Source organism: Citrus sinensis, chromosome 7, assembly GCF_022201045.2.
Source record: "Citrus sinensis cultivar Valencia sweet orange chromosome 7, DVS_A1.0, whole genome shotgun sequence".
Lineage (NCBI taxonomy): Eukaryota > Viridiplantae > Streptophyta > Magnoliopsida > Sapindales > Rutaceae > Citrus > Citrus sinensis.
The window spans coordinates 4,914,393-4,938,043 of NC_068562.1; the positions used below are offsets into that span (position 1 = coordinate 4,914,393).

General features: G+C 32.7%; 3 protein-coding genes across 3 annotated transcripts; all 3 read right to left on the reverse strand.

Moving 5' to 3' along the window:
* Window positions 1-3,242: 3,242 nt before the first annotated feature.
* On the reverse strand, window positions 3,243-5,306 carry LOC102612003 (transcription factor bHLH18-like). The gene is made up of 4 exons (XM_006466513.3): window positions 5,138-5,306; window positions 4,412-5,017; window positions 3,915-4,298; window positions 3,243-3,767 (listed from the first exon to the last, which is right to left on the reverse strand). Exons 1-4 carry the CDS (start codon window positions 5,171-5,173, stop codon window positions 3,693-3,695), a joined length of 1,101 nt encoding a protein of 366 aa, XP_006466576.2. The 5' UTR covers window positions 5,174-5,306; the 3' UTR covers window positions 3,243-3,692.
* Window positions 5,307-11,372: 6,066 nt separating this feature from the next.
* On the reverse strand, window positions 11,373-13,735 carry LOC102606989 (COMPASS-like H3K4 histone methylase component WDR5A). Its single transcript, XM_006466323.4, has 2 exons — window positions 13,045-13,735; window positions 11,373-11,993 (listed from the first exon to the last, which is right to left on the reverse strand). The coding sequence occupies exons 1-2, from the start codon at window positions 13,714-13,716 to the stop codon at window positions 11,700-11,702; spliced, it is 966 nt and encodes a 321-aa protein (XP_006466386.2). The 5' UTR covers window positions 13,717-13,735; the 3' UTR covers window positions 11,373-11,699.
* Window positions 13,625-20,902, reverse strand: LOC102606690 (kinesin-like protein KIN-8B). Its single transcript, XM_006466322.4, has 15 exons — window positions 20,426-20,902; window positions 20,267-20,338; window positions 20,008-20,124; window positions 19,799-19,887; window positions 19,460-19,604; window positions 19,282-19,377; window positions 18,696-18,787; window positions 17,648-17,896; window positions 17,426-17,576; window positions 16,885-16,947; window positions 16,571-16,807; window positions 16,351-16,455; window positions 16,153-16,266; window positions 15,154-15,762; window positions 13,625-14,948 (listed from the first exon to the last, which is right to left on the reverse strand). The coding sequence occupies exons 1-15, from the start codon at window positions 20,471-20,473 to the stop codon at window positions 14,691-14,693; spliced, it is 2,445 nt and encodes an 814-aa protein (XP_006466385.2). The 5' UTR covers window positions 20,474-20,902; the 3' UTR covers window positions 13,625-14,690.
* Between the last annotated feature and the right edge of the window lie 2,749 nt (window positions 20,903-23,651).

Here is a 23,651-nt window from a genome sequence, read left to right on the forward strand (position 1 = left end):
AGACAATGGCCAAAATAACATTTTGGTCAATAGGGGACAAAATGAAGAAATTGCAGACTTGGTGAGGTCAGAATCCAAAATCCATAACTGAAGGTGACTAAAACGTAAAAATTTTTAAACAAATAGGCTAAATTTCAATTGGAGTTATTTTCTTCCTTGGATTTTTTTTTTTTTTTTTTTGGAGCTTCTCCAGAGGCAGTTAAAGAAAAGGTGGAGGTGCACATTTCAACTAGCATGAATTACTGAATTTGGATCTTATTATGAAGAATTGATGTGTGACTTGACCAGGAGTATATGCAAGAGATCGGAAAAAAAAAATAATGCACTGAAGGGCTGGAAATATGCTTGACTTCAGACATACAAATTGATATAGATTTTGAATATAGAAAATTGCCTTAAAAATGCTGATATAAATAATTAATGTGGTATAATATTAATAATAATGCCGGAAGTAGTAAGGAAGAATAGTTTAACCACAATGGGAGAGAGCTTATAAGGTAGGAAACCCGAATTTCTTTTGCTTCGTTTTTAATTCAGTGGTAGAGTTTATAAAATGGCTTTACAAAGGCTTCATTTATTCCACATTAATTTTGATGTGGACAGGTGAAGAGGCGGTGTGCTACCACGACTGAACAGATTAATGGCCAAGCATCACAACTGATCTCCATAGCGGTTTTTTTTTGGGTAAATGTTCGGTTTAGTTTTTGTAATTTTAATTTAAATATTTGTTTAGTTTCTATATTTTAAAAAAAATTTAAAAATATTCCTACTATCAACTATAGCATATTATAACTTTTTTTACTTTTACAATAATACTCTTACAACAATATTTATGACATTAATTTTTTAATTTATAAAAAAAATTAATTATTAAATTAACCGATAATTAGTTATAAGTAAATTAAGAAATAAATATCAGTATGAAACAACTTTTTATAAAGAATTAATTTATCAAATTAATCCCAAAAGTAAAATTATAAGAACTAATTTTTATTTTAAGGCTAATTAGACATTTTTTTTTTCATCTCTAAAAATATTATTGTAAGGGTATTATTATAAAAGTAAAGAAAAAGTAAGGTGACGTTTGTTTTTTTGTCTGAAATCTGAATAGACCTGAATTAGTCTGAATTCTAAATAGGTCTGAATGTCTGAATCTGAATAATATGTTTGTTTTTTCGTCTGAATCTCGAAAAATAAGTATTAAGTTGTTTGTTTTTTTTAACTTAAAAAGCTGAAAATATATACTTTTACATTTGTATCCTTATTAAAATTGAATGTCAAATAAATAATATATTAAATACCACAATATTTTAACATTTATAAGTAAAACTATATTCAAGTGAATACATAATTATTTTGGAATTTTAATATATAAAATACCATAAATTTCAAATTTTATCATATATAATATAAGAAAGAAAAAACAGGGATATTTTTATGTGGGGTAAATATCTATAGGTGAGTTTTGGGATATACATGAAAAATAAATTATAAAACAGGGATATTTTTGACATTAGCAAGTAATTGACTTAATTCAAATTTCTCCATTAAGTAAAAAGCTAAAAAAATTAGCTTATTTTATTAAGTCAAAATTATCTAAAAAGTCTCATTAAGTTATAAAAACAAACACCTCTAATTAACTTAATTAATTAAGTTAAGTCACTTTAAGTCATTAAGTTAAAAAACAAATGCCACCTAAGTGTAGAATTGTAATATAATTACTAGTGAGGTGTGTTGAGACAATATTTTAATATACAAGGGCTAAACATATACTTAATTTAAAATATGGAGACTAAAGAAGTATTTACCCTTTTGATGGATGACGATACTTAATATTTAACAATTGTTCCTATTTAATATCTAGCATTTCATGGTAATTGTACTTGATCTTTGTTAGAGAAAAGCTAATCTAATGTGATAAAAAAAAGTAGGCAAAAAACATATAATTTGATGAGTCGTAATGTGGTGGTAGACATGCTTCAAGAATATCTTGTTGAAAACTTTTACTAGTAAAAACTATATAGGAAAACTTGATCAAATGAAAAAAATAGTACGGTGCACATGTGTCTACTTTAGTTGTAGAAGTTCTTATGTTGTAAGATAACATTCTCTTTGATGGGTGCTCCCTCTGATGATCAACTCGATAATCTATTTAAATACTGCATGTCAATACCATATACTATTTTCTCAAATGTTAATATGGGTAGAGCTTTGGTAAATATATTTGTTATATTATCTGTGGAGTGTATTTGCTGAATATCAATTTTCTTATTTTGCTGAGCTAATGAGTATAGAAGAACTTCAATGAGATATGTTTTTTTTTATCTCTTTTAATATATGATTGGATTACAGGAGAAATTTTCTTATTAAGTATGGACTTTTGATACTCTGCTAAGCCCACTTGTTCTGATTAAGCAAATACCTCATATGCGACATTTTTTAAATTATAAGGTAAAGATTTATTTATTCTTACAAAATATAATAGTTTTTTGTCTAATCCCTTTTAAATCTTTCTCTTCTTCTTTATCGGGGAATGTGAGAGAACTCACCACATAAAAAGTGAGAGAAAACATCCCAAACAAAATTTGAAATGAATTTATGTTATCCATTATATTTTTTTACTTAAGAATCTCAATTCTATAATTAGTAGAATTTTGTCCAAGTTAATCAAGCCTTAAGTGCCAAGTCTGGTTTTGGATGATTGCCGGCAACTCTGAGAAGACGAGAAAATGTATTTGCGGTAGTATATATACGGGAGAACGCATTTACAGTCTAATAGAATTTTAGTTTTTTTTGAACAGTGAAATGATTATTAAAAGATAACCATGTGTAGTGCGGCTGTTGGGTGATGAGACAAAGGAAGCCAAATGCATTTATTATCTTTTATGTTTTTAGAATTAGCCATAAAATACAGTAGTGTCCAACATCTGTATTCTCAAAGTTATGGAATTGCAAATGATGGAAGGCTGTTAGTGAATAGAAGGAGCTGCAAATAAGAGGCGAGTATTTAATAATTTCATCACATGGACTCAATTATGAATCCTCCAACTACTTGCTTTCTGCACGTGAATTTGCTAGCGCCTAGCAGAAATCTGGCTAATTATCTTGATTTATGCATTTAACTGTACCAGTGGCATCGCAGTGCAATTTATGAGCATTGGGGTGGTCGATAACAATCAATCAACGATGGCAGATGACCAATTTTAAAAATCATGAGACAGAAATATTTAAATGCGCACAAACTCATACATTAATTACATAGAAGATTTTCTCACAGCTTCACAAAGGGATTTCAATTTTCACACTTGCGGCCAAAGAAACAGCCAAAAATTACAACGCATACTTACCCCCAAAAAAACTACATCCAAATTAAACTATCACTTTCGCACACAGAATTACGTACATTGTACTAATTAACTGTTAGTATGTATTCATATACCATATATATGAAACCCTAGCCAAGACTCGGGGATTCCTTTTGCTGGAGAAGTGGTATAAAATTCAACGTACTCAACAACTGAAATCGCCGTCTCCCAGCAGATTGAAACACGCGGAAAAACAAGCATTACTTATATTCATGCACAAAATCACTAGTAATTGCACGTAATAGTAGTTATGGTCTAAAACAGTCCAGAGGAGAGCTAGATTAATCTATTCATAGGCTTGGCCTATATATATGTCAATCAAGCAGCTCACATGAGCTTCAAGAAAGCCAATCTTATGTCCTTCACAAGATCCTTCATTGTCGTGCAGAATTCAGCATTCTTCTGCAAATTAAATAAGAAATAGAGAAATAAAAAATTTATTGTTTTGTTAGAGAGTATATATGCGCTGCAATGATTATGAACAATTAACAGTAATAATAAACATTATAACAATTAATACAAAATGAAAAAGATCAACTAATTAATTACCAGAGCGATTATGGTTATATCAAGAGTGGAATTTCCAAATGGTAAGACGCTGGTGTTGGTAATAGAAAGATGAAGCATCTCGAGTTGGCTTATTAATTTTGGGAGCAGCCCTTTTTGTTTCTCACAATGGATTCGGATGAGAACATCCTTGTCCGAAACTCTCGCTTCAATTTCTGGGAGTGTTCCATCGGATGTACTTATTTCTGAATTATCATCACATGAAGACGACTCGTCATCTGTACCCGATACCACAAGCTGAGACTTCTTCACGTAAACCACTGATTCCACCGTCCTTTTCTTGGTCTGTTCCTCCAGTACTTTCACTCTTTCTTGAAGCTCTTTCACGTACCTTATGGCATCTCCCAGGACTGAAGCTTTGTCCATCTATGTGCGTATAAACGAAAAATTAGAATTGCCATTGAAGCTGTTTATTCACACATGTATATACCTTGTTGCACACACCTTTATAATAAAATTAATTATAATAGCATATACACCTTCTTGAGGCCAGGAAGAATGGCTGAAAGAGCAATGAAGCGCTGGCTAAGCTTCTCTCTTCGCTTTCTTTCAGCCATAATGTGATCTTGAGCAAGTGCAGGAGTTCTGGTCACTGGGTAAGACCTTTTAGTCCCATGATTGGGATTAATGACAGTTTCATAATTTGGGCTCCCCAAAGGTGGGAAAGGAGGAGGAGAAGTTGTATTTCCTGTAGACGGTGGCGCCTCAACCTTAGGCTTCAAGGAGCAGCTGTACATGTTAAGATTGCCATACAACTGCTTATTAGGGTTTGAACTGATCGGTTTCTGATCAAAATTAAGAAAGTGAGGCTGAGGGGTTGGAGAAGAATGATCTGCGGATGCGCGGTCGGTTGTTGTGGTGGATTTCCAGCTATAAGTCTTGAGTAGTTTGTTAGGTCTCTCATCAAAGCTCGTTTGAGATTTTCCATTATTATTATTATTAGGGTATGAGGAATAGCTCTCTGATGTAGACAAAGATTGTTTCAAGTTTCCTCCCAATGCAGCTGTTATGTCTTGTTTGCTGCTGAACAAATCTGCCACTGACTCCATATGGCATTGATGGATGATGTTATACTCATCCATTCCCTGTTAATCAAATTCATGATGTTCAACAGACAATCAATATATCACTGATCAAAATCATGAAGATATATGATAATTAACTTCTTAATTAATTTCCAAAAACAAAATAATAATTAATCTTACCAATTCAGCCAACCATTTAGCCGATGATGCATCCATGTTTTGAGCTCCTCAAATTCTAGTTTCCTTATTCACGCTCAAAATTTCTCAAGATGATGATCCTGCAGAATAAAAACGCTCCAACTTAGCTATATAATCTATATGTGATCCTTTTTTTCCGAAATGGGTAGAAAATCAATATCTCTTGCCCTCACTCTTATAGTTGTGAGAATGATCATTTATCAATCAATTTCTGTCCTACACACGTGTCAATTTCTGCCCTACGCACGTGTCAATTTTTGTCCTTATCTGCACATTCACTGATAAAAGTAAAATAAACGCTCTCTCCTTCACACGCAAACACAATGACGTGAGATGAATTGATTAATGGTTATGGAACCACAAAAGGGCTTGACCAAAAATCAATTCCAACTTCATTTAAGGAAAAGGAAAAAGATTGCGAATCAACGGAAGCCAAAAAAATTAATATTATATTTTCTTTCACAGCTAGCCAACCGAACAGAAGCCAGAAATTGAAAATTCTGAATTAGTCACATAGTCTTTATCAGTTTTTTAAATTTTTTGGTGCCAAATATATAATTGCCATTAGCTTATATGTGTATTCATTGTACGAATTTATTTATTGATTATGTAATATCAAATCAAATAAAACTATCCTGGCATAAAGAACGGGGCTAGTCACCTGCATCGAGGCCCACTTCCTCAATGATTGTAACTCAAGTCATAATAATAATCAAATAACAAGCAGGTTTGTCTCCTTTTGGTGTGTGAAAAAGGAGAAGACATTACAATTGAATTCGATATTCTTCATAATTTTGGTGGGGAAGTAGCTAGAGTTATTTATTCGGCCGGGAAAAAATTAATAATAATAAAGTTCGAATTCATGACTTTTAAATTCACATCAGTTTTTGTGAAAGGGACTGAGAGCTGTCTCAATATAATTCCAGCTAGATTAGAAGCTTCTTGGAGAGCGTTTACTAAAATAAACTAACTTTGCGTGACATTATTTCTTAAATATTTATGTTCATTAAATTTTGGGTAGCTCAATTCTTAAAGAAAAGATAAAGTTATTACCAGATGCGAGAAAAAATGTCGGTTTTGCCTTTCGACATTCAGCTCGCAAAATCCCTTATATATTGATATATACATGTGAAATAAGATGAATTAGAAAATTGTTAAAAGTAACCGGCAATTCACATTACAAGTTTTTATGGTCATTATTAGGTTAATGAACAGTATAAATTTGTAATTTTATAAACTATTTGTTCCTTATTGCACTATAGTTGATGAAACCCAAGAGTTTTTTTTTTAAAATGAAACTCAAAACTGGTGTCGTGGCCATCACATATGAACGAGTGAAAGAAGATTCTATACATCACATATTAAAGAAGGAAAAAGGAAGGGGGGGGGGGGGGGAACAGCTTGGTTTTGGAAATCTCAAATGAGGAAATGCAACCAGTTTACTCCTCCGTACGGTTCAGCATGTGACTAAAGATAATATTAAATGTAGTGTGTGCATGCGCCCACTGAGGGTTTATGAACTTGCTTTCACGTGCGTCAATGAAATTCTAAATCATAGATCAGTGCTTCAATTATCAATTCAAGAGTCGGGCATTGAGATGATAAATCTATATTATTGAGTTTAAGCACGTGGTAACTTTTGTTTCCAGCTATATTACATATGATGGGTCAAATGATTATTTGTATATATATTTTGTGACTAGGATCAGCATTTGTTTAGTTGAGGCCCCTCAAATTATTAGTTCTCAAATCACATGGCTATATCCTCTATGTCCAGGAAATAACCAAGCAGTGCCAATAATTTGCATTATTTCAAATTAAGTTGTTGCTTAATCAAAAACAATTAATCGCGTTAATTAATGAAGTGCTACCAGCTGGACAAAACACATGTTATTAATTTTTAGACTACTTAGTGATTTCCTCTTCTAGGGTTTTCTTTAACCCGAAACTAATCATCATTGGATCATCTGAAAGTTCTCTCTGGATTTTCATTTCGTCGACAAAAAATAAAAATAAAAATTGTGCACCCCTCCTCGACGTTTCTAAGTTCCATCTGGCTTTATCAAATTGGTTGAATTAAATTAATTGAAAACAAGTATTTAATCATTGCCAAAGCCTGGGCAATATAAAGAATTGATAAGTGGGAGCTTGCTAAGATAGTCATTATTATGACATAAAAGATTGGCTGCGCGCAACCACCCATTGATTCTCTGTGATCTTTGAGCTATTTCTTTATTTTGATGAATTCCACTGTAATTTTAAAATCCTATATCATTCATTATTAGTCACTCAAGAAGGACTTCCATTGGTAACCCAGCGTTACTCACAATTTGAATTCGAACTGAAGTTATATGATCTAAATTTTATGAAAACATCTACTAAAACTCGGGTGCCACAATGTTGATCCGTAAAGTTATTCTTTAAGTAATAAGACCGAATTTTAATTGTAATAAGAAACCAAACGAATTCAGCTAGTGCAAAAGAAAACAAGAAACCCAGAAAGTATCGTTTGACCATATCATTCAAAAAATGGAAACATGATCTTAAAATAAATGTTGATTAAGATTTAATGGTTGGAACATATCATGCGTTGGTGGATGTATCGGGATATTCTGTTGATCCCACGAAGGGGGCTCAACTTTTTGTCTTATTTGCTTCTTGATGAATACTGAGGAATAAAGACAACCTGGCATAATAATTAATTAATAATATTGAAGAAATATTTTCTGGACCTCGAAGAAAGTACAATTTTGTCTTTACTGTGGTTGTTTATAATACTTTTTATTTTATTTTATTTGTCTTATGTGGTGACCAACGCACGAATTCCCTTGTTGTTGAATTGTTGTGTTGTTGGGTATCCATCTCACCTATGATGGGTTCTACTGCTGTCGATCTACGTAATCGTGACGTGTTTATATCATGTTAAGTAAATTTAGACAAGACTTATTTATTAATTGTCTTAAAAAATCAGAATATGTATATAATTCATTTATTAATTGTGTCAGTCATATTAAATATGTCTAACATATTTAATAAAAAAAGTTAAAAATTAATTTAAAATGACAAATATATTAATATTATTTTTTAAAAAAGTCATAAATAAGTTAACATGACATATATATCACATGAATAAGTTTATAACAAAATATAGATATGTTAAGAATAATTAATTTAGTATTTACTAAATATCAATTAATTTTTCAATAATTTTGCCATGTATTAGTTGAAATTTGTGTTATAAATGTGTAATCATGTTGACGTAACACAATCACGACATGGTAATTTTATCGTATTATGTGAACCTATTTATTAATTATATTAGTATTTGTCAATATAAATACGAAAAAGTTATGTTGTATCCATACCCTGTAATCATATTATAACCCACTTTATGACCTCAAATGAACTCTTTACCTTTGGCTATGCCAAAATCAAGTGCAGCTCCTCATTGTATTCATTTAATTATATTATATAAAATAAAATGAACATAAATTTTTTTTTTCTTTTCTGTGTTTTGTCATCCCAATCATTTGAATTTAGAATTTAAAGCACGTGATCTTTTTATTTCGATTGTGTAACAACGATTAACTAACTTCTCTATGTGAAGCATTAATCAGCTATATAATATATATAAGTAGAAACTAGTAATCTTCTATATATGATGATAGGGAAACAAGGGAGATAATTGCATTGGATATAGCTTAATATTATCGAAATATCAAATATATGTCTTGAATTGTTGGACTTAGTACTTTTACATAAACATACCCAAAAGCACCGTAAAATTATAAAAACAACCTTACAAGTCAAATAATTTTATTCCACTTACTAAAATAATTTATTATTTGAATTTTCTTTTTCAGCCTGCTTGGACGTACGTAATTTACTATTTGACTTTTTACTAGACTTCGTTGTGAAAGATGAGAATTCTCAACATGCGTTTTGCTAAGTTACATGAAATAATGTCCCTAAAACATGCAAAAAATTATAACATTTAAGTAAAGTCCACCTGAATTTTATAAAAGCTGTAAGTTATATGAAACATAACTCAACATGACCCTCTCAACGTAACCACATTTTGGGAGTATCATTATGTAAAACAAGTTAGTAGGATATATTGTTGGCACTTTCAAAGGATTCTAGATGTTACAATAAAATATTTCTAAAGTGATACTCTATATGATAATAATCCTTATCTAATTATAAAAATTTTTAATATCAATTTAGACTAATTATAAATAAGAATAAACTCTATATTATAATATGTTATAAATTTTTTAGATCCTCCTTAAGATATTTGCTTCCACATAGTAATCAATTTTTTTATATTATAAACAATATATATTTATTTACATACTCAATTAATTAATTATTAATTAGTGCATACATCATCCTTATATCACTTACACTAAAAATAATTAAGTCAAATAAATAAATTTTATAACAATATTTCTATCGAGTTATAATTTTTTTACAATAATAAAAATAATCCAATATTATACTATAAAAGAAATTTTACTGTATTTAAATGAAAAAAAAAAGCACCCAAAAAATAGGAAGTGGCGGATGCACATTTTGCCACTTGTCAAACATACTGAATGCTATTATCTTTTCCCTCCGCAATTCTAGGAGAGGTGTCCGCCTGTCAATCTGTCATTGGTCAGCGAGTAGATACAATTGCTATCTCCTTAGACTGGGCTGAGGCTAGCTCTCTTTCAGCGTTTAAATGCAAAGGCAGGGCTGGCTTGATTCATGGGCCGAAATGTTCTTCGGTCTCAACGCTGTTAAAAGCGCTGCAATTGCACCTCTCTTTTATCTATTTTAATTCTTAAAATAACCTACTCGATAAAGTTTATGGAGGAAACTAATAGATTTAGATAGGAAGCAACGTAAAATAAACCAAATTTTATTCCTGAATATTCGGTTTGATAACCGGCTACTAATTCTTCTTCCGCTTCTGGTAAATCAAAAGGTAATCTCTCGCATTCCGCTAGGGAAGAAATTAGAAAAACGATAAACCCTATAGGTTGACGCCACAAATTCCACCCCCAAAAACCATATTTTGAATTAAGCCCCAATTAAAGCTCCTTTTTGTTTCCCTAACGATTTTTTTTTCCCTCTTCTATAGCATCAATCAAAAGACCTAAATCTAAAATATATAAATAAAAAAAAAAATCTTATTGTTTATGGTGGGGAGATGGGGAAAATAAGAATCTCCATTATGGGAATAAAGAAAAATAATAAAAATAAAAAGAAAGTCGAAACTTTCTAGTATGATTTAATTCTATTTTCAAATAAAAAATGTATTTTTTTTAATAATTTTCAAATTCTATGGACAAATTAATTGGTTCAAAACATTACAAAAGGGAATGTTTACTTACTTTTTTTTTTTCGATTTCTTTAACTTCTATAGTAAACTTTATTGCGGTGACGATATTGTAGGGGAGGTCTTGCGGCAAAATAATTCGACGCCAGGATGATAAAAAGCTTAACACCTCTCATTCTTATTACTTTTGCAATATGAAAAAAAAAAAATTCAAAATGAAAAGGTCGTCTTATTCAAAACCCCAATTATGAAATCCCTTCTCTCCCACTTTACACCTCGTAACGCACCGTGTTCTTATAGAGAGAAAGGTGCTTTCACATCTTCTTAACCCGAAATGGAAATGGCTGAGGAGAGGAAATATTTCTTCTTTTTTAGGTTACTCTCAAGAACAAAGCTAGTATAGACGGGGCGAGCCCTGTAGTTCAAAGGATTAGAGCACATGGCTACGAACGATGGTGTTGAGGATTCAAATCCCTCCTTTAGAATTCAAATTTAAATGGCTAGTTAGATAAATTTACTTACAAACCATTTGGCCAAACTACAGAGGGCAATATTGACTATTGAACAGAATGAGTAAAAGTTTATAGCATCGACATGGAACATTTAAACTTATTCAAGTTCTATTTAAAATTGAGATGCTGAAATTTTTAAACTACAACTGTCATGAAAAAAACTGTAAGAAACAAATATTCATAATATATAGTAAATATAAATTTTAAAAATTAATTTTGACAAAATTATTAAAAACATTATAAATTTTTCATCATACAAGTAAAAAATTATATCAACATAATTTTTAAATTACAGCAGTTAGTATTTATTAAACATTTTTGTGTTGTAACTTAAAAACTACAGTTGCCCAACCTCAATTCCAAAGGCAATCCTCAATCGAACCAAAAGCCAGCTACAAGCCTTGACATGCCCAGTAAAAACAGAACGGTTAACATTTGGGTTTGATTGGCTTCCCATCATCAATATTACCGATTTCCATTTGCCCAAAGATTACATAAATATAAATACTGGGCATATGTGTCCATATGATGTCAAAGAAAGGAAGTTCATAGATACATGACCGAAAAGGGTAGTTGCCGAATTAAGCTACAATATAAGAATCTATTTCAGCTAAAAATAGCGCTGAGAAGGACAGAGGAGAAACTCAGCTCTTCAATAGTGTGATAGATGCAATAATTTCGAGAGAATTCTTAACTGCGAAGCAATTCATTCCTTTTCCTGAGTCCAAATCTTCACGGTCCTGTCATTGTCAAGTGCACCAGATGCAATAATGTTCTCCGTGGGGTGAGATGCCACTGATATGACAGGATCTGTGTGACCTTCTAATTTCTGAACTACTTTCCGGGACTGAAGTTCCCATAAGTACACACAACTATCCTCAGAACCACTAACAATATACTTCCCATTTGTCACGGAGAAGGTGGATGATATGCAGTACTTCGAATTGGTATGGCCGGTGTATGTCTTCAGGATTTTGCCAGTTGAATAGTTCCAAAGTCTCTGCACGATAACAAAAGAAACACAATAATGAACAAAAGGCAGGAGGGACAGCAACTAGAAACTGTATGTCAAATGTAAAAATGGATGTCTATAATGGACCAGAGATATCTAAGGGATTCCATATGGATTGTTTGTTATATTTGTTGAATATAAAAGCAAGCACGCATTTTCAAATTTCCCTTAGAAAAAAATATAACCCATAATTGAATCTAACAATACAAGGTACCACTTCACATGCCTGTAGAAATCTCCCTAACTGCTGGGAGATGTGCCCACAAACAACCAATTGAGAACACATATAGATGTACATGAAACAAGCTACAAAGTAACAATTGACAGGATATACAGTGTTCAGTGCTAAGGGAAACCAATCAATGCCCTAAACGGTATATCTTTTGGGATTCCCAGTTCCCCTGAAAAGGAACCAAATTGCAGTGATACTTCCGGTAAAAACTTTAACCCCTCTTATAATGGTAACAAGGTTTTTCTTCATCCCCATGTGAGCACATTATTCTTTCTACTCACTGATGACATTAAATATCACAATTTTGACAAACCCAGTTGTAAAAATTAGTGAGTCACATTTCAGAAACTAAATATAGTTTCACATGCAAAATATATCACAATTTTGACAAATCCTTGCAGAAACATAAGGAGAAAACAACAGAGTTGCAGCTATCCATACAAAATAAAATGTAACTTACAGATAATTTCGGAAGGAACAAATTTTTTCAGAATGATAAAATAAAATATTGCATTCACCCCATCTTGGTTTCTATCCTATTACCTAGGGCTTCATAAAAGTTCTCATGTTTAGAGATTAACAGAAATCTTCCCACCAAATTTTTTTTTTTTTTAAATTCTGATTTACATAATATTAATAAAAATCAGTCACGGCAAAAACGGAATCCCTGGCTGCCTTCCCATACAAGTCCAAGTTCCTAACTCACTGAAACATTCTAGCTCTTCAGAATCAACTTAAAATGAAAACTTTCTAGCTAATTCACATGCATGAAAGGGTTAAAACGAAAAAAATGAAAGACTGACTTACCAAAGTATTATCGAGAGTTCCAACAAGAATAAACTTTCCATTTGGCGAAAACTTAACAAAGGAAACTGGAGGATTTTCATCATCAATAAGCGTTTTCATACAATGTCCGGTGCTGGCATCCCAAATCCTACAGAGTCCATCATAACTGCTAGTGACAATCATGGTGCCGTCGCGATTAAAGTCAACGGCGGTGACAGGATCGGAGTGGGCAGGCAAAACCTTGAGACATTTTCCGGTCTTAACGTCCCAAATCCTGACAGTCTCGTCAAAAGCGCCAGAGACGATCATATTGGATTGAGGGTTGAAGTTGACACAGAAGACGTAATTGGTGTGGCCGATTAGGGTTTTGAGACAGGTGGCGGTGGGGACGTCCCATAGACGGATGGTTTTGTCGTCGGAGGCTGAGACGAGGAAGCGGGAGTCGGAGGAGAAGGCGAGGTCGGAGACGCCTTGTTCGTGGCCGGTGAATTTTTGGAGAGGAGAGGGAGGGGTAGAATCGGAATTAGAAATACTGGAGAGCGAATAGGTGAGGAGGGTTTTGTCGGCGGAGGAAGAGGCAAGGAGGCGGCCATCGTGGGAGAATTTGACAGAGGAGATGGCGCGTAGGTGGCCGTTTAGGGTTTGGGTTAAGGTGTAAGGCCTGAAGGATTCTAACGATTGGTCTGATGACATTTTTTTTTTTTTTCAATTTAATTTAACGGGGGGTTTTGGGGCTGAAAGGATTCTCCAGAGACAATAATGACAATGGCTGAGAAAGCACGCGGCAGCGGCAGATTGCCTTCTGTTCAATGTACAACTACATTATTACTGCCTGCACAGGGATTTCTCATCCACAAATTTATTTGCTCACCTCCGTTGGGATGACATGACCTAGTATAAAGTTCTGGGGGTTTATATTGGACCCTTGTATCCTAAACAAAGACCAATTAAATATTCTGTATATTATTATACCATTCATTTATTTTTACAATTGATTAACTACTTCAGATCACTAAGAAATAATAAAATTTAATTTAATACTTTCTAAGCACAGTCAGCTACCATCGGTTACTGAATTTACCACAAACCTACGACTAAATTGAAGATCAATTTTGAGAGTTTTACACATGTCAACTGGTTTGGCAACAACAGATACGCAAATACATATACATACCAAACCAATATTCGGGAATGGTTCAATTTAAAAATTTGGCAATCCGCACTGTTCTATTATGTGAATACCTTTGATACTTGGAAAACTGCAAAAGACAGTAAACAGCAACAAAGTAGGTAGTTTCTTGCAACTGATTTTACCGTCCAAACTAATCTGTAATCTTGGCGAATATATACAGGCACGGCAACACAAATACACTTCATCGGAAATTTGACGTGTCAGAATGTCTCTATGTAACTAGTCACATGCTAAAATCCCGCCCGCTCTCCCTCTACTGCCTCTGCATTGGACATACTAATAATCATAATAATAATAAATAATTACCCGCCGATTCCACCTAAAAGAGGAATTATGCCGAAATTACACATATTTACGTTGGAGAAAAATGAAAAAGGAAAAAAAAATAAATAAATGGCAAGGCAGAGGAGGAAAGACACTAGGAAGTAGAATACAGGACAGCTATACAAATCGGGAGTGGCCCTGGGTTTCAGGGCTAAGGGAAACAAAAATTTGACCCATTGGCATCAAATGAAGGAATGCAAGATAAGTTCGGGCAGTTTGAGGATTCAGTATTTTGAGATATAGGGTTCGAGCAATGTATGCTAGAGCTCTGCTCCAATGGGTTGTACCCAGCAACTCGGGTTGTTTCACAATGACCCGTCACTTTTTCTCTGTAGAAATCTGGGCTGGAAGTTATTTCAAATTGAGGACCCTCAAGCGGATTTTGCCTTTTCGTAATGTTCCATACATCCTGTCCAGAGACAACAACATGTTAAAAGAAATGACAAATTGGTCATCCTGTCCAGCTGAGGAGATCTTTTGGAAATGCACTAATGACATAAAAGTAAAATATCAAACCTCACATACGCGCTAATGATCACAGTAAACATAGACAAAGAACCATGTTGATTCCTTAATAAAATTTTGAAAGTTGAATCAAATAATTGCAGGTATACCTTAAACAGCTGACAAAAATCAGCACTGTGATGGGAAGCTGGTAAATAGCTTTCACTGAAAGGTGAAGCCAGAGTTCTGATCTCTGGACAAGAACTACGAAAATCTTGAGAGTGTTTACCAGGAGTTTCGAACCACGAACCTGGCGTGGTATCAATCCATTGCTCACTACAGTTCCTCAGCTTTAGATATGTTGATGGGGAGTGATCATGAGACAAAAAGTAATAGGATCTACGATGCTCCTCCCTACAGACAGTACGAGCTGGATCCCAGAGCCCTGCAGGAGAAAACCTTGAACTGAAGTCTTCATGATGCTGGAAGATGCAAGAAGATCTAGAATATAACTGCCCAATACAAGGACTACATCCACTACGAGTATATCTGCCTGGAGAAAAATCCATTGACTTCTTCCTCTCAGGAAGCCCCACATGTGAATCCATTGACCAATCTTCAATTGTTATTCCGTGCTTGGCTGCAAGATCCAGTAAATGCTTTTCATCCACTCCTGATCTCATGAGCAAGTTCCACAACTGCCTCTGTGCTGCCCGTTGGTTGTGAATGACCTGATCCCTCATTGCCATTTCAAACTGAAGCTCAATATTAGCCATTCCCTACATCAATGCAATACAACAGCAAGGTTCCATTAGAAAGTTCTCAAAACTGCAAGTAAAGCCAGCCAGATGAATCCATGACTTTGTATTCTGCCTGAACTGAATTTAACAAAATAGTAAGAACTCATCCTCTTCAGAGATGTAGCCATTTAGCATAAAACAAATAATTATGTCATGCCAAAAATAACATGTAAATATCTATCAAACCTTCAAACTATTGACATTAGCTTTGAGTATTTTTTATTCTTGTCCAGGATGATACTAGCAACTAGCTTATTCATTTATTTGTAATTTAAAATGTGAAAAGCAGATACCAAAAACAACTCTTCTATGGCCAGAGACACATGCTAGTTAATCTCTAGTGCACTGACCAACTTAAACTCTACTCACCAGGATCCTGTATTGGCTGAGAATGCGCAAGTAGGTTTTGTTTCCATTGCTACTAATGGCTTCATCTATCATTTTTTGGAGTTCACATCGACGGCTCTCATTTTCTTCAATCTCCTATAAGGAGTAAAATTGGTGGTGTGTTTATATACTAACAAAAGCTATAATTCTTCTAAGCCCCAACATCATTAGAAATATCACCTTTTGGTAGTTGATACCAGCCTCATCATTCTCACGTATGTTATCAAGAATGATTTGCCTCCTTGATTTCAAAGCTTCTACAACTGCATCATCTTTTCCAATAGCCTGATAGAAAAGGCACACCAATAAAATAAATTACACAAAACTTCTACATTTCTTTGTTCTAATAAAGTAAACGTTACTTCAAAAAGATGATTTGCATGGAAAATCAGGCACAAACCTGCTTTTTTGCAATAGCATCATCAAGGTATTGTAGTTCAGCACGGATACGAAGGTTGGTTTCCTCCAGCTCAAATAAAGCCTTCTGCAAGTTTATCCTTTCTTGAGCATTTTCACTGATTTCCAGGCTTAAAACATTTAGCCAAGACAGCTCATCATCTGCAGCTTTTTCAGCAGGCTTGACACTTGGCTGTGAATCTTTGTCAGCTAGTTCTTTTTTCAGTCGGCAAACCTCGATCTGTATATCAAAGAATTCATTATTTGATGTACAGAAAGTGCTATCTAACTTACAGATAAAGCCATTTACCAACTAACCTGAAGATTGTCAATCATCCTTTGGTAGTCTGATACATGGGTATCAATTGAGCCAATGTTTTTCTGAAAAGTAAACAATTGCCTTCATTATAATATGAGAAAGAGACCATTATATATAATTGAAAATGAAAAAAATGCTATTCCAGCTATTCATACATAGAGAGAGAGAGAGAGAGAGAGAGAGAGAGCATGGTTTATGTATGTTTATATGTATAGCACATGAACTAAGCCTGCAGATACAAGGCTACCAAAACCAAGCTGCTGCAGCGTAGAAACATATAGAAGCTATATTGGAATTCGTAGCTTATAAATTCCATAAACAAAACAACATACATTATGAAATTCAGAAATTGTTTTTCCTACTACCTTAAAAATAAACTGTAAGACACCAAGCAACAGCTCATGCAAACAGAAAATCATTTAATCACATGGAGTTAAATGAAGAGAAATAAGTAAATAAATAAACACAAAAAATAGAGCCTTTCAGGCTTTGTGAATAATCCTTATTCACAGAGAATCTAAAAGAATAAACAAGCTTCACCTGGATGTGTGTCTTTATTTTCTTAGCCCGGTCAGCATATTTCAAGGTATTCAGAGTGTGATGATATTGACTATCTACTGGTGATATTGTTGCTACCATAACAGTTTGAGAATTGCCACTCAGACCATCTTTAAGGATACGTGTCAGTTTGCTGCAAAAGTGTTCACAGATTAACTACATCAACATGGTGGGCTTAGGCCAATAATAAATACCATGAGGTACCTGTTCCGGTAAGGAACATAAGCAAGTCCCTTCTTCTGTGGTTTTCCTAGAGCATTAATGCAATTTGCTAAAGCAAGAAGAGAACGGTTAATATTGGCTCCATCTCTTAACTTCTGGCCTCCACTATTTGCTTCAGAAGCACGTTCACTGCCGGCGAGATCCACAAGAGAGAGTTTTCCTCGCATTACTTGATTACAGTACTCAGTTTTTTGTCTCCTCTTCACCGTAATCCCCAAAACTGCATGTGATCTGATTGCACAAAAATCTCTTTGTATGAGGTCATGGAAATATGAAAAGTCTTAATAGAGAATGTTCCAATTTATCTCCTTTTCTTATTATTTGCACAATTAAAAGCGTGTCCTTTCACTTTTTCACTGCTTGTAATTACTATCTAAGTATTTATTATTTAGAAAATTGAACTATAGTTGTGCTTGAAGATAAAAATCCAGTCAAAAAGCTTATTATCATGGTCTTCACCTTCAGAAATACAGGCATCTTAAGTTTACCCCGTTCAGCCAAAAATCAAAAGGATTTTCTCCCTCATAACATGGATTTTTCTTAAAGGCTCTAAGCATGAAGATTGAAAAATGAAGCTGCAAAAGACGTTTCCCTCTACACACCATTTTTGTGGATTTGGCAGTAATTTGGGTTATGGATGGTGCAGTTCTGAGAGAAAAAAAAAATTGCAATAAATTTAGAACAATGCTGTAGATAGCAGAAACAAGGATAAATGTGGAATATAAAAAAGTTTGAATATGGAAGAACACGAGGAAATTAAGTCACCAAAATAAGAAAACAAAAAAAGATGTTTTGCCAATAAAAGCTTGACCAAGTGGTTTCAAACAGTTTTTTTCTTTTTCATTTTTTGGCTTGCCACCCAAGTTCGAATCTTGGGGGACGTTGGACAAATAAACCAATTTAGGTTTTTCCCACCCTCCTACTATTTAAGAATATAATAAATTAAAAAAAAAAAAGATGTTTAACAAAAGCTTAATATGAAAAGAACCATAAGTCTGTAGTAAGTAAACAAAATTCAGATACTGCTCACCTTGAGGAAGTTCCGTTGGCCTCTGTGTTTTCTGTTTTCCGTCGACTGTTCCCCAAATTCAAAAGTTCAAGAATCTTATCAGCTGAGTGGACCTGAATCAAAGCAAAACAAAATCATACGGTTTAAACCAAAAAGAAAGAAGAAGATAAAGTAAAATGCAACAGAACTTGTTCACCTTATATTGGGAGGAAAGAAAAATATCAGAGGAACTTTATTATATTATGCGCTCCTTAAAAATTAAAATGACGGTAAGTAAATTTGACAGTTTCTGTAGAGTTCCACAATAAACATCAGGATATCATGGACCAGCTAATACCAAGCAAATGCATACCAATTCTACATAATAAATAAACAAATGCAGGTGCTCACTAACTAATAATTTTAATACAGATTACCACCAATAAGCAGCTAATTCCTTTCCTTGTTAATAGTTGGCAAACCTGCCAAGACCCAATAGTTGCACATTTTGTGACTTACAGTGGAACCCTTCAATGTTTACACTGAGAATGTCAAGAAACTCTCCAATGAACGTTATTCAACGCATTAATTATAATTGACTGCTATATAGATATAGAAGAAAATGAACCTTGATACATCGCAGCCCAGCGACAACAATCCCATGCATGGGATCCTCTCTAAGCTCCAAATGAGCTGATGACTTTTCAAGCAAATCATAGATAACCTAAATCATGAAAGATCAAAGTTAACTTCATATCAAACACATTGGGCAACACTAAAAAATCACAATGAAAAGGCATGCTTACTTCATTATAAACTTCGAGATAGGAACAACTAACTTCAAACTCATCAGAGTTCTTGTCCTTTTTGATAAGGTCAAAAATTGTATGCAAACTAAGAACCATTAGTCCAGGATCACTTTTTGTCCCAACCATCGTATATGTTTTACCACTGTACAAAAATAAGAATTTAGATTCCATTAAAGAGACAATAACAAATAGACAGCACGAAATCATAACAGAAGAGTAAATTCGTGATATCAAATTAGCATATACTATCTAAATTCAATTGGCAAAGTGGAATTGCTTCAGCTGGTGGAAAACAAGAAGTAAAAAGCAACCCCTGGCAGACAACATGGATAATACCTTCCAGTTGAACCATATGCAAACACTGTTGCATTGAGACCTTGAACAACGCCGGAGATTACAGAAGATATACATGCTGTATACACGTCCTACAAAATATATTAAGCATAGTAAACAAAAACCACCACTCAGCCAATTATACATTTGATTTGATGCAGGCTTTAGCCACAAATTTGGATGCAAATAAAACTGAAGTAAATGGAATATACCAAGTTTGTACATCCAGGACCAAATGCACGATCAAAGCAATAGTTCTTTTCCTTAGTTCTATTCTGTATGTGATCAAGGTAGTCCTTGGAGAAATCAGGGTCTAAAACAACCACCTCCTACAAAACCAACCAACCAACCGATTATTACATACGTTAAATATTATTTAATCCCTTATGTTTTCAATGTGAAAAACATACAACAAAAATCTGGATGAAAAACAATTGAATTTACCAATCACACAGAGTCACAGTCACATACCTTGTCGTGTTTTACCCTGACAATATCACGGCCCTGTTCTCTCTCTGTTAATGGCCTACATTTTATAGCAACCTGTAGCCCAAATAGTTCAGTTCAGCACACTAAGCAAAATAGTGAAAAAGATGGAATGTAATTTAGCATAAGCAAGGAAGACTAAACTGTGAGAGTAGTTGATTTCTTCGTAGCTGGAGCACTAATACCCGGCATTTTTGGGCAACATTGATTTTCACAATCACACGAAAAGCTTATATTTAACCCTAACAGAGTTCAAATTGCCAATGCAGAACAGGATTTGAAGAGCTCAAGGGCTCAAAACCCCAAACCCTAAGACTAATGACAAAAATGTATAAAAGAAAAGCAGAAAACGGATCAAAGAAGCTTCATTGTAGAATATTCAGCTTTTGTAAAAGTTTTAAAATAATACTAATGATGATGATGATGATGATGATGATACAAAGCAGTCATTTAACAATGTACCAACTAAACGTTGCCAATGGTTCTTGAAGAGACCTACATTTCAAGAAATTAAAGTAGAAGATATTTCCAGCTTTAAATTAAATCAAAAAGTAGGAAATGAGGGGAGAAATTTGGTGAGAAGAGAGAGAGAGTTGTGACAAATTGTATGAAAACGTTACAAAATTATAACAGTGATGATTTAGCTACAATTTTTTTAAAAATTTATATTGTTTAAATTGACGTAATATTAATTTATTAATTAAATTTTTACATGGAAGCGTTATAAATTTAAATGAGTGATAATTCAGCAATAAATTTTTATATAAATTTATTTTTTTATATAAATTTATCTTATATAAATTAAGATAATATTAATTTATTGATTGAATAAAATATAAAATAATAAAAATAAATTATATAAATTAAGAGATATTTAATTTAATTAATTTTATTATATTATATTATATTAATTTATATAAAATAAATTTATATAAAAATTAGTGTACGAGCGGGTGAAAATGATAAGGTGGATTGTCGGTGTACAGTAGATGAGGTGAGTGCCGTGTAATGAAAAGAAAAGTGGAGAAACGAGTAAATGTCAAATGGGAGAAGAAGAGGTGTTTATTATGTAAATTTAGGAGGAAGATGAAATGTGGCCGGGTGGGATTGTGACCGTTGGATGGCTTTGAAAATAGACGCCTTTCTGAAAATGTTGTGGTTAGAAAGTCTAGTTGCTGCAAACCAACAGTTTGTTTTTGTTTTTTCTTTTGTCGTTCTCGTGTGGGTTACTTTTGGTTGGATCAACACTAAAAGATTGTTTACACTTTGTATTTTTAATTTAAGTATTGATTTGTTTTTATATTTTAAAATATTTTTATAGTTAAAAATATTTTTATACATTCTTATCATTTCTTTTTATTTTCTTTTACTATAATAACCTTTCAATAATATTCTTAACATAAATTATTTTATCTATAAAAAAATTAATGAATAAATATAAGTGGAAAATAATTAGTGTTTTTTGCATGTGTATAACAATTTTACTAGTAATTTATTTATAAATTAATTAATATAATCCAATTTAAAGTAATATTTAATATCCTTATAACAATCTTATCAATAATTATTTTATAAAAAATTAATATACTAAATTAATTCTAAAAGTAAAATAATAGTATATAAGTTTGTGTAAAATTTTATGTTATTCTTGAGATTAATTTAATAAATTATTGTTTTTTATTAATATCTCTAAGAGTAGTTTTGTGAAGGTATTATTGTAAAAAAAAAAAAGAACTGTACTTTAATATATTTAATAACATAGATGTGTTAAAATACTTTTTTTTTTTAAATATAAGAATTAAATAATTATTTAATTAAAAGTACAAAAACCAAATGAGTATTTATCCAAAACCAAATGAGCCATTTCTTATGCTTATTTGCGTTGTGAACTTGTGATGGTGATTTTTGTTCTCTCTAGGATTGTTCACGGGTTAAGTGGCATCACACGTGTGTATGCTGTGTTTGGAATAGTAATGCTCGTGGACTTGGTCTTACTGATTGGTTTCCTTTTCTATCGATAGGAGAGATTAAATGCACAGCTGTCGCCAATCAAGTCAGGTGATGACCGGGGAAGACGATGTATTTCAGATAAATAGATATGATATGATATGATACTGTTAACTAATTTACTGCAACCAAACAAATGGTTGACTATTGAATGCAGCTGAGAAACATATTGACTGTCGTCAGTTGAGGGACCATGACAGTGTGACACCGCAGGCGTATCCCAATCATCATCATCATAATATGCTCTTAAGTTCATCCCATTTAATTTAATTAACATACCGGAGTAAAATTATGGTGCAAAACTGTGGTACCACCTTTATGATCTACCTACCCTTATTTCTACCCACGATGTGCATGCAACTGAGGGAAACCGGGGCCCGGATTATTAATTTAAAACATGCTATCTTTGGTAGAAATGATAAATGAACAATTTTTTATTTTGCAGTTCATTTTTTTTAAATTAGGTTTTATTTTATTAACAAGTAAAATATAAAGGTGATATGTAATTTTTTTAAATAATAAATAAAGAAAATTAAAAATAGTTAATTGGATATGCTTATATTAGATTTGAACCATTGGTCTATATATAAATCAATCTAATAACATTGGATTTTCTATTTTGCAAGAATGATGATATTCGAGTTTGACCCCTCTCACTTTATCTCACCAAATTACTCAGTTACCACCTATTGAGAATATGAAAATAATTTTAATAAACTCTAATAATTTTTCTCTTTATATCATTGGTGCCTTTCAATTTTTATCTTTTTTTAAAGAGAGAGATTTGTCATTAGTGCATAAACAATATTATTTGACGTATATACTAGATGATATGTCGTTTATAGTTTCACACTACAATGACATGTCCTTCACTTAATTTAAAAAAAAAAAAAGGACATGTCGTCCTGCTCAGTTTTACAATTGACATGCATAACTAGTATCCGTTAACATATCTTTTAGACGACCGTCGTTTATGCATTAAAACATAAATGATTATTAGTTTTGAATTAGATAGATGATGTGAAGGCTTGACTATTTTTGATAAATGAAGCAACATCTATTTTGTTTAATTCCACATGTTTTTAATAATTTTTTAAAACAATTCCTTGTACTAATAATCAATTACAATAACAACATAATAAACTCCAATCATATAAATATAGCTTTGCGATACGGGTGTTCAATACCAATCTAAGTCTAACCCACCATGTATTGGATCCAATCACTTATTGAAAATCAATATAATCAAAACCGATGAAAATTAAAATCCAATTAAATTTGATCCGATCTGATTAATCTGATTAAAATAAATATCGTCAATTGTACTCTTCTAAATACCAATGATAAAAAAAGAAATTATATC

What these genes read in the sequence shown, in the direction of transcription:
- LOC102612003 (XM_006466513.3), bottom strand. Translation starts at nt 5,173, where the DNA reads ATGGATGCATCATCGGCTAAATGGTTGGCTGAATTG. An exon ending in CTAAATGGTTGGCTGAATTG is followed by an intron (nt 5,018 to 5,137) that starts GTAAGATTAATT and finishes TTTGATTAACAG; the next exon opens with GGAATGGATGAGTATAACAT. An exon ending in ATATAACCATAATCGCTCTG is followed by an intron (nt 3,768 to 3,914) that starts GTAATTAATTAG and finishes TTTAATTTGCAG; the next exon opens with AAGAATGCTGAATTCTGCAC.
- LOC102606989 (XM_006466323.4), bottom strand. Translation starts at nt 13,716, where the DNA reads ATGTCATCAGACCAATCGTTAGAATCCTTCAGGCCTTACACCTTAACC. An exon ending in GAACTCTCGATAATACTTTG is followed by an intron (nt 11,994 to 13,044) that starts GTAAGTCAGTCT and finishes GTTATCGTGCAG; the next exon opens with AGACTTTGGAACTATTCAAC.
- LOC102606690 (XM_006466322.4), bottom strand. Translation starts at nt 20,473, where the DNA reads ATGCCGGGTATTAGTGCTCCAGCTACGAAGAAATCAACTACTCTCACA. An exon ending in AGAAATCAACTACTCTCACA is followed by an intron (nt 20,339 to 20,425) that starts GTTTAGTCTTCC and finishes TTTGGGCTACAG; the next exon opens with GTTGCTATAAAATGTAGGCC. An exon ending in GTCCTGGATGTACAAACTTG is followed by an intron (nt 19,888 to 20,007) that starts GTATATTCCATT and finishes TATATTTTGTAG; the next exon opens with GACGTGTATACAGCATGTAT.